Source organism: Periplaneta americana, chromosome 10, assembly GCF_040183065.1.
Source record: "Periplaneta americana isolate PAMFEO1 chromosome 10, P.americana_PAMFEO1_priV1, whole genome shotgun sequence".
Taxonomy (NCBI): domain Eukaryota; kingdom Metazoa; phylum Arthropoda; class Insecta; order Blattodea; family Blattidae; genus Periplaneta; species Periplaneta americana.
The window spans coordinates 17,346,429-17,361,942 of record NC_091126.1 but is presented as its reverse complement, the minus strand read 5'-3'; the positions used below and the strand labels follow the sequence as shown (position 1 = coordinate 17,361,942).

The window sequence follows — 15,514 nt, the reverse complement described above, 5'->3', positions numbered from 1 at the left end:
AGTTAAAGTATATATTCCAGGCTTTAGTTCTCATTGAATCATCAGATATTTCAAGAAATCATGCAAACTGCTGTTCAGAAAAGTTGATTAAGAAACTTTTTCACTACTTCAGCCTACATTTTACCACTCAAATTACCTTTCAATGGTTGAATCTGAATCTGAATCAGATTTCACCCCTCATAGTAAATATATTTAAATTCATTGAAAATAATCAGAAGGATCTCTCTACCTGCAAATGCGATCTGTGAACAAATACCTGGTATGTAGTGACAACCCAAATATCATTTATGACTTCATCCCATAGTACATTGTGAGGATCGTATGTGCTGTTGTATATTACATAAGATGTCTATATTCTTCCTTTCGACTGTAGCATTATAACTTGGAGTAATGGTTGCGGAAAATTTGCATCCACTACTTAAGACCTGTGCATGAAAATTTCTCATCAGTATTGCTTGATAGAGGAGTTAAATTGGAACAATGATTTTGTTCTATTTGAGTCTATTTTGTTTTACTAATTACAAAATATTGCTATTGCTATTATTATTATTATTATTATTATTATTATTATTATTATTATTATTATTATTATTATTGTTGTTGTTGTTATTTTTATTATAGCTTGTACCATAGTTGTTCATTTTATTGTATTAATTGTATCACTGTGCTGGACTTTTATTGGCCAGTGGCTGTTGTCCAGCACATAAATTAAATAAATGAATAAATTATTATTATTATTATTATTATTATTATTATTATTATTATTATTATTATTATTATTATTATTATTATAGTCGAAACTCTGTACAGTGACAACTGATCAACTGATATAATGATGAAACCCATTGCAATGATAAATTTGATTGGTCCTGCAATATTTCCCATATTTTCAATACGTTTTATGAATCATTATTACAATGATGGTAAAATTTTGAAGAAACCCCAGTAGTTCTATAAATCATTATAATATATATGTTTTAATTTACTTGGTTTTCATGTTTAATAACTTTTTTCTTTTCACTTGCCATCACCATCTTAAAGATGTTTTCTCATTATGTCGCCTACCATTTTTCATACTTTTATTAACCGATCTTGGCATTCTGTGCAAGGAGTCTGTTACAATTGAACTCTACCTGCTTTAAGGGCACGTGCCTGGCAGCTTTCATATTCAAGTGTTACTTGTTAATGATGGCAGGTATAACACGAAAACAAATCAGTTTGAAGACTAAATTAGATGCATTTAGTGATTTGGGTAGGGGATTGAAGCAGACTGAAGTGGCTAAAAGGCATGGGTTTGCACAGTTAACACACTCAACTTCATAAAAAAGTGCAAAGAAAATTTTTACAGCAATGTTCAATTATCATCATCATCATCATCATCATCATCATCATCATCATCATCATCCACTTAAATATTTAATAACATTTTGGTGATTTATGGTTAAAATACCTTCAATTGTCATTAGTTTTATATTTGTTATGCATTCATTAGTTTGATTGATGGTAATAGGTGTCAAATGTTAATCACTTGTATCCCATGTGAATTCTTTTGACTTCCACATGCACATAGACCAATAATATGTTACGTGATTTCCTTTACATCCAGTATCAGTCACTGCTTGTGGAAGGTATTTTTTTCATAGTACAGTAATACTCTATATAATCTATTAGAGGTCGTGGTAGTTTCTATGATCACAAAAACTAAATACTTACCTAATGTTTCTTTATTACAATGTGATACTGAAACAAAAAGAAGCTTCAGTTAAAACTAAAATTCGTGATGGTGTCATTATTGTAGCTATCTGATGTAATATGTTTATTTGCAGGGAGAAACGAGTGTCATTGACACTGACAATAATGGTGTTGAGTGTCTGCGTGATCCTTTGAATGACGCAAATGACCAGTCGCGGACATCATTCCCACAAGATGATGACGATGATGATTCAGTATTGATCCCCAGTACTTTAAGAACTGATGAAGATGAAGACTCCCATTATGAAGAATGCAGTAATCCGTACAGCAATTCTGAACATGCTTATTCATCAGGTATGTGCAGAGACTTCCGTGTTCTTCACATTTCCATCATATGTTTACGTCAGTGAAAGTAGTCACGAGTTGGACTTGTGATCAGAGCTGTGCTTGGACGTGGGTTCAAACCACGCTTGGTACAATTATTTGGGTGGCTTTTTCCGAGGTTTTTCCAACTTTATATCAGGTAATCCCATGCCAACTCATCTTGACGAATACCATTTTGCTACCACCATTTTCGCTGACACTATAATATATTATATGGTATGGTTAAATGACCAGTCAAAAAACCATCTGCTCACTATGAATGCTAATGTATAATCTTAGCATATGACAGCTGGTCATTTTTTTCTAAATCCCCTTTGGAAGACTTCGGTTGATTTTTTTGAGAGCTTAGGTTTACACGTGATCGAATTTCTTATGCACAACTCTACTCCTTTCCCCTTTTTTTGTTTGTTTGTTGCTTTTTCTGTCTGTTTATATATACAATGTTGTAACTAATCTATAACAAGGATGACTATTCAATAACAAGGATATCTTTAAGGGATAAATTAGGTGGAAAATAAACATCATTTCCTTAGTCGTGCAAACCAAAGCGCTGCCCAAAGTGGACTTAGACAAATTCACGTCACAGAAGATTGGTCATCTTTTGTGTTTAAGGCTGTATGTGCATAAGACTTTCAGTTGACTGAAAATTTTGTTTAGCTGCTAGTGGTATTCAAACTCCCTTACGAAACCAATTTCAATTGCAAGAATTATAAATAGGCTGTTCTTTCCTCTCATTGTATTGCTCTGTTTGAATAAGCATGCAGGAAACAGTTGCCGGCAAATTTACATTTTCTGTCCTTCATTTCAGAAACATTGCACGTCTTGTATAATTATATTATAGAAACACCATTTTTGCATTCATAAACTTTGCCTGACTTGTCTTTTTGTTTTTGCCTGACAAATAGCCGAGCTTCGAACTGTTCTGTAGTGGTATCATATTCTAGTACTTCTAGAACTTTGTTGTTGTTTCACGAAAACATGTTCCTTAGCATTTACAGTACATGGAATTTAAAGTGAAGGAAATTTTACAAGAAAATCACATAATAAAAATGTTCAGTCACATTAGAAGTTTAAATTTGAGAAGAAGTATGTGCACTGAATAGGAAATTAAAACTGTCATTGGAACGTAATATATAACTCGATCAATAGACAAGTTCTTGATAAACAATAAGTTTAATCTTCATCTTACGATGTTTGATGACGTATACACGTCCCACGTCCGTTGATGTGACATATTAATGAATTTAAATACTATTATAGTCACAATCATGCCATGGTATGAAAGAAAAATTTCACAACCTCGTAAGTTCGATTCCCGCTCGAGGTTGTGAAATTTTTCTTTCATACCATGGCATGATTGTGACTATAATAGTATTTAAATTCATTAATATGTCACATCAATGGACGTGTATACGTCACCAAACATCGTAAGATGAAGATTACATTTGTAAAGTTTCTTTCAACCCATAAGCAGTGCTGACTAGATCAGACGCTATGGACAGTACTCTATAACAGAGTCGCTAGTATGAAAGGATAATTCCGAGCCTTTGGCGTGAGACGAACTCGATAGCTCAGTGGTAGAGCGCCTGACCGGAAAACAGGAAGTTGCAGGTTTGATTCCTGCTCGAGGTTGTGAAATTTTTCTTTCATACCATGGCATGATTGTGACTATAATAGTATTTAAATTCATTAATATGTCACATCAACGGACGTGTATACATCACCAAACATCGTAAGATGAAGATTACATTTGTAAAGTTTCTTTCAACCCATAAGCAGTGCTGACTAGATCAGACGCTATGGACAGTACTCTATAACAGAGTCGCCAGTATGAAAGGATAATTCCAAGCCTTTGGCGTGAGACGAACTCGATAGCTCAGTGGTAGAGCGCCTGACCGGAGAACAGGAAGTTGCAGGTTCGATTCCCGCTCGAGGTTGTGAAATTTTTCTTTCATACCATGGCATGATTGTGACTATAATAGTATTTAAATTCAACAATAAGTTATTAGACTCTTCGAAATACGTGTGGTTTCCTGTAAAGTGATTGAAACACTTGTAGTTACTGAATATGAAGGGGGGGGAGGGGGTTTAACAGAGTTTAAGAGCGTAGATGCAAGTTACATTGTATTCAAATATTTAGAATAAGGTGGCATGAATTTAATATTCTTTTCAGCTTCGAAATTGGTAACAGGAGGGTGCAAGAAACATGTCCGTAAGACTCCGTTAGTGCCTCGACAGCTGGAACAACCAGTACTGGCTCTTAGTGAGATGGCTCGATCTCAACTTGAAGAACTCATGATGGAAGGCGACCTTCTGGAGGTCTCTCTGGATGAAACACAACACATATGGAGAATCCTGCAAGCCACAAAGCCACGCCAAGAAGACAAGTTTCCAGACTTTGAAGTTAGTAACAAATTTAAATTTGTTTGAAAAAGTGATATGTAGTAATAAATGTTTTGATTATCAAAGAAAATTTCAGTAAAGAGCAATCCCATCTGAAACTAGGTATATTATCGAATGCATCATCCTTTATATCAGCATTTAACTTTAAATTCACGTTTGCTACATTAAAGAAAGGCATTGAACACTTGTGCTTAAATTCTTCGTAAGTTAGGTTATTCATCATCAAAACGTTTCAGTGATACTTGTGCAGTAGTCATGTTACTTGATCAAATAAGCTGTGTAACAAAATTGTGCAGAAAATTAACATAAAAATCTGATGCCAATATATTTGCTCAGTGGTTGTCCCCATTACATATTTATGTATTTGATATGTTTATGAATGAAATTGCTAGTATTCGTTTGCTACTGGTAATTAGTAAAATGAGTAATTATTTGTAACATTTATTAAAGGACGAAACTTGGAACAATACGTGCAATTACAATGAATCTCGAACACAGATTTAGACATATTATGGTGGCATTTATAGAAACTTAATATCAGTGTTAGCGAAGAGTGTAAGTGCTATTTTATTAAAGGAGTATACAATGGGGTTGACGAGATAATTTACATATATAAACCTTTTTATGCCTTAAGAAATATTACTTTTTTGAAGCTAGATAGATCTACTTATTGATATTATATTTTTAAAAGCTATCTCTCTTTCTTGTATATTCAAGAAAATTTAATTTCATTATTGTATCTAATTCTATTTTTCGCATGTCTTCTTTCATACAACACTTCATCTTATTTTCAGGCCATGGACTCCCCATCCTCTTTCCTTCAATACGTCCTGCCTAATGCTACTGGTTTCCAGTTCCTGATATAGTGGAAAGAAACTGCGTCCTTTTGACATTATCTTCCCATCTGTTTCATGGTCTTCTACCACCTTTTTCTTGCCAAACTTCTTTGGAATATGATGGATGGTCTTCCATTCCATCATGAGTGGCCCAATTAAGTCCCTCTGTTCATATATACTTGGAGAGAGGTATATTGTTACATAATTCGTAGATTTTATTGTTTCTAATAATATTAATCGCATTAACAATAATGCAAATTTATATAGAACAGAAATCAGGATTTTATTAATAACTTTAAATTCCTGGAGTGTGTTTTCATATCTATATAACTGCAAGAAAGTAACATTTAAAAATCTTTATTTTGATTGTTTTACCCTTAAATAAAAAAGCAGCAGATTCAACAAAACTGTAAACTACTTTTTTAAAATTAACGGTTTTGTACTTTTAACATTGAAACTATCAATGACTATTAATGCTTTGTTGTCATTTTAATTTTAAAAACAGTTTTTCTTCGTTAATAACCGCGAATTTCATAATTTTAATATAAAAATATTAAATATAATAATAGGCTGTTACAAATAAAGGAAAATTCCAGTACAATATGCTATTACAGAATCAAGCATAGAGTAACTTAAGAACTCACCAATTCTTTCTGAAGATTTATAGAAGCAACCACAAACATAGCTGGAGTTGTGAATATTCTTTACTGCACTTCTTGACGTGAGATTCAGCATCTGTATGATGTCCGAATTAATTCAAAATTTTCGGTATCTCTTGCAGAAAGGTTTTTCCATTGACCTATTCTCTAAAATCATTCACAGATATGATGTATTTCAGTACTTAAATTACTTACATCATCATCATCATCATCATCATCATCGGCTCGACAGCCCATGGTGGGCCTTACTATTCTTCAGAATTCTCGCCAGGTATCTCTATCCTCAGCTTGTATCTTCCAATTGGTAATTTTCAATATCATGATGTTCTGAATAATATCCTCCCATCTTGATTTAAGTCTTTCAATTTATCTGTTTAATGGAGCAAATGAATATATCTATATTTGTTTATTTCCATCAAATTACTTATCTTTTATTATAAACCATCGAGTCATTAAGTTATGACATAAAAATGGAATATATTGTTCAATTATATATTCATTTGCAATATTTATGCTTATCGGATCAAATATGTCAGAAATTGTTTAATGGCGGTTGTGCATTATAACATTTTCTTGGTGAACCTGTTTTCATCCATATATATGAATGCCCGAACAGTAACTTACACAGTTCATATAATATATCTTTTCTATCCTCTCAAGGAGCGAGAATTGCTGCTGGCCTCATTGAGAGAGTAAGATTTATTCTCATTATTTAACAGTCTGTTGTTAGAAACAAATTTGATGTTGTGATCATCTGGTTTCGTAACTATGGGTACGAGCTTTTCATACTTCAACCTGTTACTTTTCAATAACTACGGTGCTCTTACACACCTCCCAATCAGGCAATCAGCTTCCACTAATGTTACCCCCTGATTGTAGTACTAAGGAGAGTGAAGAGAGTTCTTCTAGTATGTCTATCATAAGAACAAGCTCTTTAATGAAACTTGTATTCCTCCAACTTTTTCTCTAATCCTCTTTGTTTATTGTTTGGAAAATGAGCATATAGAGCTGGATAAGCTTTCTGCACTGCTATCACAGACCTGGCACTACATTCCACCCATCGAGGTCCAAACACACGTCTAGTTTTCAGGATTTGTTTTTTTTTTTATCTTAGGCAGTATTATATATATTATTTTAATGTACCGAAGTACATATGAAGTTTCCATGCAGATATTTTGCGTCATCGTACGATGAAAGAGTAGTGGAATGGAGAAAAATAAAGCCCGTGTGTTCAACAAGCAACTCAATTTGGGATTATGCAACAAGTTACAAGTGACTTTTGAATTTACACAACTGCCCTCTGTTATTCTGTATCCTAATTTTTACAGGAATTGGAGCACGAAATATTACAGAGCAAGATCGATAAACAAAAATTGAAAGACAGAAGAAAAGCAAAAAAGAGAACAACAGAAGAGACAGAGTTTGGGGCAAACAATAAGAAACTCAAAGTTAAAATTGGAAAAGAAATTGAAGAAAGGAATAAGAAATGGAAAGATAAGAAGAAATTTAAAGATCAAAAGGATTCTATAAAAAAGGTTCGAAAGGTATGAATGTTGCTTCTATGTATCTTTAATAATCTATAATGGAATGTAAGTGAAGAATGCATTATATTGAATTTATTTGCAGATAAAGAGACGAGTGGATACTCTAGACAAAAAGAAATCATCTCTACGTGTGAAGAAAACCAAGCAGGAATGTTCAGATGATGATGAGGACTGTGCTGCTCCAACTTGTCTCAGGCCAACAGGTAATGTTTTCGAATTCTTCGAGTCTTGTAATGTAATACATATTTTGTTTCTGTAATAGTTTTCGATCTCTGTCTCTTCTTGAAGTAATATTTTTTATAAAATAATCTTAGTGTAAATTATTTTGTCTACATTTATGTAAAATAATCATAATTTAAGGCAGTCATATCAAACCCAGTGCCAACATAAACCTACATAGAGCATGGTATCAGACTCAAGGCAGATGACGTAATGCAAACAACAATTCAGTTGTACAGTTGTCAAAAAAAAAAAAAAAAAAGTAGCCGCACTCATGAACAGTGAATATTTTCTAAGTCCACTTCGGGTCACGGCGATGTTGCATGATGCATGTGCTTGTAGAAGCACATAAAAAAAATCATCACCATCCTTATCCTTCAAACATTAGTATCAATTTAATGATCAATCTTATATTTCTTTGGCTCATCGAAATGCGAGTCCTGATCATTAATATTACCTATATCACTTGTACTTTTTTTTTTTTTCATATTATCTATGATTCTATGAAACAGATTTTTAGTTTCCTCTTAGGATTGTACAACTGTAAATAAGCCTACATGTACTATCAGTAAATTCCATGAGCTTTAATACTCTGCAACTAAGGTAAATAGCATTTAACTTGGTAGAGAAATAATTGTAATATCGCACAGCGTGAGTGAACTACTTACATCATATTTGTCCACTTTCAGGCATTTTACTACAGCAACTCGTTCTTCTCCATCAAATCCTTCATAGTCCGCCTGATGTTTCAATTCGTAATGTCATTTTATATTGTACTTTTTTATATAAAGAAGTAGAAGTACAAGCTCTAGTCTGATAAATAAGGTTTAATTTACAAAAAGAATCAGGTCGATAGGTTAAATAGTTTTAGCTCTATCACTGTTTAAATTTAGCAATATTCCGGAAAATAGGGGATGAAGTTTGAGCTACCTGGGCTTTTTAAACCTGCAGCATTGCACTAAAATGTTTATTTCTCTAAAACTATTTATAGATGAAACAAGCACCATCTTAAACCAAAAGAATTGAAATGCATCAAATTTTAAAAATGACAAATTTGACCGTCTTTTTGTCATTTCAAGTGTCGAGACATATCCTAAATTATCTTGCCTACATTTCCAGTTGAAAGTTTTTAGTGAGAGTCACTATCGAAAGTACTCTCAGAAACATGTCCATTTGAATTTTTGCCATACTTCTACAAGTGTCATTGAGTGGTCTGTCTGTCTAAGGTCACAATGGTCTGTCTGTCTAAGGTCACAATAATGGCTAAACAAAAATCTGTTTTTCTTGTCATTTACATAATTTTAAGAAACGAGCATTCAAAGAAAATCAAACATTGGGTTAAGTCATGGGTTTAGTAATAAGACATGTTCAGCCCATGCAACTAAATTGCACATAGATATCCACAGTTCAGAACTTTTGTCAAAATATTTGCTGATCAAATGAAGTAAATTAAAAGTTCTAAAGAGTCCAGATATTACTGTATTATGGACATAGCGAATTGATTAATGGTGACATTCCAGTTTTGATCCATGAGAAAAATTTCCAGCTGCTGGTAAAACCTAATCTGTGCTGCTTCAAGTTTTTTTTTTTTTCTTAATCGTAATTAAGTCTTGTTACCTTAACAGTAGTTATCTAAGAATAAGAAACAAAAACACTCCATTAAAAGTACATTCTCTAAAAGTAGACTAGTACCTGATTATGAATTAATAAAAAATTATAAAATTCTGCCGAGAAAATGGAGTATCTCATGAAAATTTGTCGTAAATACAGTGCCTGTCTATGACAAATTCTACTCGAGTATGTCTAGATTAGAACTCTGATCTCTTAATGTAAAATCAGATTTTCTATCTATTGAGCTAATGGAGCAGTCTATTAGCAGAAATATTCGTATCTTGACATCTTCAGTGAATTCATTTCACTGCTAAATAAGCAGTGAAGTGTGTGTGTCAGTGCTGTGCTACCCAACCGAAGAGATCAGAATCCTGGACACAATTCGTGTATATAAAAAGCAAAAGTTTTCGATTTTGTCGTATATTTCAGTGTCTTAAGATTCATTATACTACTTTTCAAATAATATATAATCACCAACTTTGACATGTTTGTGCTCTTGTATATGCGCAGTTGTATTTAGAGCTGTTCCCTTACCTTTCCTTTTGCCAGACAGAAGTTATTATTATTAATTATTGTTCTTTAGGACATGAAGTGGATTGGGTGCAGTGTGATGGAGGCTGTGATAAGTGGTTCCATTTACATTGTGTTGGTCTTGATAAGGATGACATCAATGAAGATGAGGATTATATTTGCAAGAACTGCATGCTTTCACAGGACCATGATCAAGATACAGAGCAGGATAATGATCAGGATGCAGATAACCAGCATATAATTGAAGAAGAAGTTGATTTGTCTCGGGTGAGTTTTAATTAGTTGTTTCTGCTAAACAGGAGGAGAAGGTACTGTGGCTTTCACCTGTGCCATTACAATGATAACCAAATGGAACCAAATACACAATGCCGCCAACATATGTGCATGACATTGCCTGTGACGTCGTTACGAGGAAATTTGTTTTTTTTCTCTGAACATTACTGAGTAGTGCCACTGTTAGAGACAAGATTAGGTGGGTGTTTGGAAGGAGATGTGATATTTTGAATTATACTCTGTTAGCATTATTTTCTTCTTTATTAATATTTAAAATATACTCTCGTTAGAACTACAGTATAACCCCATTTATGCGTTGGTCAAGGGACTGTGGCCTTCAAGCATAATAAGTGGGACAGCGCTATAGATGGGAAATGATTTATGAAATGAGGAAAACTATTCAGACATCACTGCATAGAAAACATATTTTATTGTGCATTAGTTATAGTGCAAAATACAAATAACTCATTTCGTCTTTGTTGTACTCTTACAATTCAGTTTTTCTTGGAATGACGCGCATAAAATTTAATTTTTAGTAAAAAAAATTAATAGGTGTTTAAAGCCATTGTTTTTTTACGATTAACTGACAAATGAGAATAAATTATAAACAGCAAATCATTTTGCAACATGATAGAGAAAGTGAATTGTTAAGAAATGTGTAAAACATATATGTATCATGCAAATCAAGATTTCAGGTATAACTCCCTCTAAAGTTGATTTGAATAATTTCGAGGGAAAAATTGTTCCGGGGCCGGGTATCGAACCAGGGACCTTTGGTTTAACGTACCAACGCTCTACCAACTGAGCTACCTGGGAACTCTATCCGACACCGATCCAATTCCTCCCTCTATTTCCACATACCTCAAAGTGGGCTGACAACCGTCAAGCAACCAATTTCGAGTGCACACTAACTCCGTGTGACTTACATTGTGGTTTTCTGTTAACGAGCAGTGACGTGTATTATGCAAATCAAGATTTCAGGTATAACTCCCTGTAAAGTTGATTTGAATAATTTCGAGGGAAAAATTGTTCCGGGGCCGGGTATCGAACCCGGGACCTTTGGTTTAACGTACCAACGCTCTACCAACTGAGCTACCCGGGAACTCTACCCGACACCGATCAAATTCCTCCCTCTATATCCACATACCTCAAAGTGGGCTGACAATCATCAAGCAACCAACTTCGAGTGCACACTAACTCCGTGTGACTTACATTGTGGTTTTCTGTTAACGAACAGTGACGTGTATTATGCAAATCAAGATTTCAGGTATAACCCCCTGTAAAGTTGATGTGAATAATTTCGAGGGAAAAATTGTTCCGGGGCCGGGTATCGAACCCGGGACCTTTGGTTTAACGTACCAATGCTCTACCAACTGAGCTACCCGGGAACTCTACCCGACACCGATCCAATTCCTCCCTCAATCCTTGACCTCAAAGTGGGCTGACAACCGTCAAGCAACCAACTTCATCTTTGTTACACTTTTATTGATATTATTTAACCTGTCATTCTTGATATGTTAATTCTATTTTTCCTTTATTTTCTTGTCTTGTTGAGTTTTTATTTAATTTTACGTAATTTCTTTGTCTCTGAGGTTCTGACTGATATGTACAGTCTTAGAAAAAAGTTTTGTCGCACAGATACTTTGTAAGTCTCAGAAAGGAGACATTGTGCATGATCAGACATACAACGAAACAAAACTAATTTTATTACTTCAACTACTCGTTCTCTTGTGAACCAGGTAGCTCGTCCTCTGATCATGCACGCTGCCTCCGTTCTGGGACTTACAAGGTATCTTTGCAACAAAACTTTTTTTCTAAGACTGTACATCTATTATCAGGCAATACGTCTCACTTGACGACGTGTATCAGAGGAATAACAATTGTTAATATGCATCTGAAGTCTGATTAGTGAAGTTCTTACTAGTCAGAGATATATATGTAATGGAGGGAGAAATGAACTGGCCACCTTACGCCATTATCTCCCAGCTTACTTGCCTTATAAGTGACACCTTATTGGTACAACAATTTCTTTGTTCCTCTACAGGTTAAAATGGAGCTCAACAATGTTGATGAGAGTATGGGTCTTGATGCATTGCTCTCCCTTGCCAGTGGCTTGCCTGGTCATGAATCGTCGCTTGAAGATCCCTTGGCAATGAATACTGGCGACTGGGTAACATCTGCTACTGAATATGAAAAAGAAGCAACAGCAGAAACAGATGTAAGTCCCACAGTGGAAGAGATACGGCCTACAGAGGAACTCAGTGTTGCTGGTGTTGAAAGTCACTTTTCGAGACATGATTAATATACGTGGTCTGTTCTCATGTGCGTCTAGTCGGCGTTCTCACAATCCTTGACTCTTGTGAATGAATAATCTAACTTTAAGAATAGAGAGAATGCTCTGAATTATGTGTCTTTTTAATCCTTAAGTGAACGTTTGAAAATGATAGCTTGATGATCTTTGTAATTTAGAAAGAGATCGGCTTCCAAAATGCCAAAGCAAAATTCCTTACCTTCATCCATGTCATTAACTGGCCAATTGTCCCCTCTCCTTTCCTATCCTACCCCACCACACCTTCCTTCATCATCCTTTCCGTGCTATGGTTTCTCTAATTTACCCATCTTCTTCGCTCTTTTTTTTTTTTTTTCATTCTTTCTTAAAAGAAGACTATGGGGGCAGGAATGTCTTGAGACCATTGGTACATTAATTTGTTATTAATTCATCATATATATATATATATATATACATATACACATACACACATTCATCTATTTCTGGGGGAGTTTGAGGATTTCCGGCCAAATATATCGTAAGAAGCAGAAATGACTGAGGTTTGGCATCTACTTGGAATGCAAGTAATCTTATTTACATGTGACTTTTTTTTGTACATTTTCATTTTACTGTATGACAATGATATCAGATACCAATCAAATATATTATTTTTTGCTTAGTGATAATATTGTTGTGAAGAATATGATTTACTTGATGTCCTGCCCCCTCTGTATGTGTGCGTACGTGCATGTGTGTGAAATATACATAAATATATAATATATGTACATACTTACGTATGTACATATGTTGATATTCGTTTTCTTATGACTGATTGAATACATGTGTGTGTGTGTGTTTCGTTTTCATCCTTACACATTAAAGGTACAAGATTCTAGATTGCACATGAACAGAAGTTAGAGCCATTTGCTTCCCTGCCAGTTGTCATATTACTCAAGATATTGAAGTAGTGATATTTCTTCTCTTGGGTATTGTGGTATCATGTTTGTCAGGTCTTCTGTCAATTTTAATTGTCGTTAAAATGGGACATGTTTTTTTGTCACTTTTAAAGCAAGCCATGGAGAAAAGGCTTCTGTTTTTTTTTTTTTATTTTAGAATTCATTGTTCATGTTTCTATACAAACTCCTACATATCTGTATCTAAATGTTATGAAGATGCAATTTCATTGAGAAACCCTTAAGTATTTATTTAGTGACACATGTATTTATTCGTAAGTTAAATATAGCTTAAACTTAAACGGAAAAAAATACATTTTGAATGAATGAGTGTGTAATTTAGAATACGGAAAAATGTGTTCTTAAGAATGCTGTTGTAAAGGCATTAGTCTGCCTAACATAGGGATATTGCTTCAGTGATGAATATTTCGTGACTGTTTTCTGTAATAATTAATTTTTCTTCTAAACCTCTTCACAGGATTTATACAACATTTTAATTACCTCGAAAAGGCCAACTCTGTCGAGCTGTAGAATTAACTGTCACTGTACTCTTCCTTTGTGTCACTATTTTGATCATCTGGAACTCGTATAAACTGTGTTATTCAAATTAGGTTTCTTTAGGTTCCTTTTCTCCTGGAATAACTGACCAGAATACGAGACTGTCTATTCACTGATGAAGTGCCTCCTCCATGGCATGGTGCTCTGTCTGCGGAGATATTTTACTTCGCTAAGATCCGTATTCTATGAATATATACAAGAATTTTTATTGCAGGGATGAATGGCTCCCACTTCCTGTGCCTCGTGTTTGAATATTTGTAATGAATAAAATAATTGCTAGTGAACTTGAATGTTCGGAATTCTGTTCAGATTCTTAATTATTCTGTTCTGTCACAAACTTTATTTAAGTCTGTTGATAATAATCCTACATAGCCAGCAGCGTGTATTTTTTCTAAATACAAAGTTCGTAGTTTATATTTAAAAAAAAAAAGTATATATAATAATAATTTTGAACACATGGCATCATTTCTTTTCGTATGTGTTATTAGTTTGTAAGTGTGTACAGCACCCGAATTGAATATTTTTCATTTTCATGTGGTAATGATGAACATTGTCCTGAATCAGGATCAGTAAGTGTCGCGTGATGAATCAGCACATGGAAGTTTGATTCAAGACATTGACAAACTCATGGAAGTGTGGCTTTTTTCTGCTTATTAAAATTATTTTAAAGTATTATTTTCATTATTTTGACAGATGGAACAAGCTAAGAAAGATATTTGTATACCTTACTTTTTGATGATAAATGTATTGAAATAAAATTTCCTTAATGCAATGGCTTCCTCATTCAGAATTATAGTGAGAATAGAAGGAGCAGTTGATCCTTCTTCACTTACTTTCACGTCATCACTTCATAATACTTTTCATTGAGTTGTTAAACGCCAGTGTCTTGGAAATATGTATAGATATTTGAATGATAAAAATAAACTTTGATTTCAGTAATTTTAAAATACTGGATGTTTTATTTTCTATTTTCTCCTTTTATGTTCATAAATGATACCAGGGGCGTAGGGTCCATGGATGTGGTGGAAGCTTTGGTTCCCCTTTTATTTCTAGAGGAAAAGTTTTGTATTTATATACTGATAAGGAATTACTTGTTTTTTCTTATATTTCATTTCTTCTTTATACAATGTTTTTTTTTTTTTTGACTGGGGATCAATTTGAATGTACAGGTGATGTGAGCTGTTAGATTCCAAATATACCTGCTGCTCACAATGGGTTGCTGGGGAAAAAGGGAGACAGAGAGATACAGAAGATTACGTTTTCTCTCTCTCAGGGTATGTAAGCAGTCAGTGGCTTCCAGCCTGTTTTTGACGTTTCTCCTCAGTACCGTAAACTGGGGTTACTTTGAACACAGAGGAAACTTTGACTATTTTTTCAGAAAATCATATTTAGGTTTCTACATGCTGCACTTGTTATAGATGGAGGTAAATTTGGTATGAGAATGATTTTATGATAATTTACCTCCATCTATAACAAATGCAGCATGTAGAAACCTAAATATGACTTTCTGAGAAAATGGTCAAAGTTTCCTCTGTGTTCAAAGTAACCCCAGTTTACGGTATTGACAACAGCACATGCTATT

General features: G+C 34.0%; 1 protein-coding gene and 1 non-coding gene across 6 annotated transcripts in view; one reads left to right on the top strand and one right to left on the bottom strand.

Annotated features, from left to right (window-relative positions):
• LOC138707486 (lysine-specific demethylase 5A-like) overlaps positions 1–12,797 on the top strand; it is a 121,121-nt gene extending 108,324 nt beyond the window's left edge. For 4 of the 5 annotated variants that reach the window (XM_069836977.1, XM_069836973.1, XM_069836976.1 and 1 more), the window contains 6 exons: positions 1,827–2,046; positions 4,250–4,479; positions 7,303–7,518; positions 7,601–7,721; positions 9,932–10,146; positions 12,197–12,797. In XM_069836977.1, the coding sequence (XP_069693078.1) occupies positions 1,827–2,046; positions 4,250–4,479; positions 7,303–7,518; positions 7,601–7,721; positions 9,932–10,146; positions 12,197–12,454 (1,260 nt within the window). In that variant the 3' untranslated portion in view covers positions 12,455–12,797. The remainder of the gene's footprint in view (positions 1–1,826; positions 2,047–4,249; positions 4,480–7,302; positions 7,519–7,600; positions 7,722–9,931; positions 10,147–12,196) is intronic. The other variant, XM_069836974.1, reaches the window with a different exon arrangement.
• On the bottom strand, positions 11,182–11,254 carry TRNAN-GUU (transfer RNA asparagine (anticodon GUU)). The gene has a single exon. It is a non-coding gene; the product is annotated as a tRNA-Asn (tRNA).
• Positions 12,798–15,514: the final 2,717 nt, after the last annotated feature.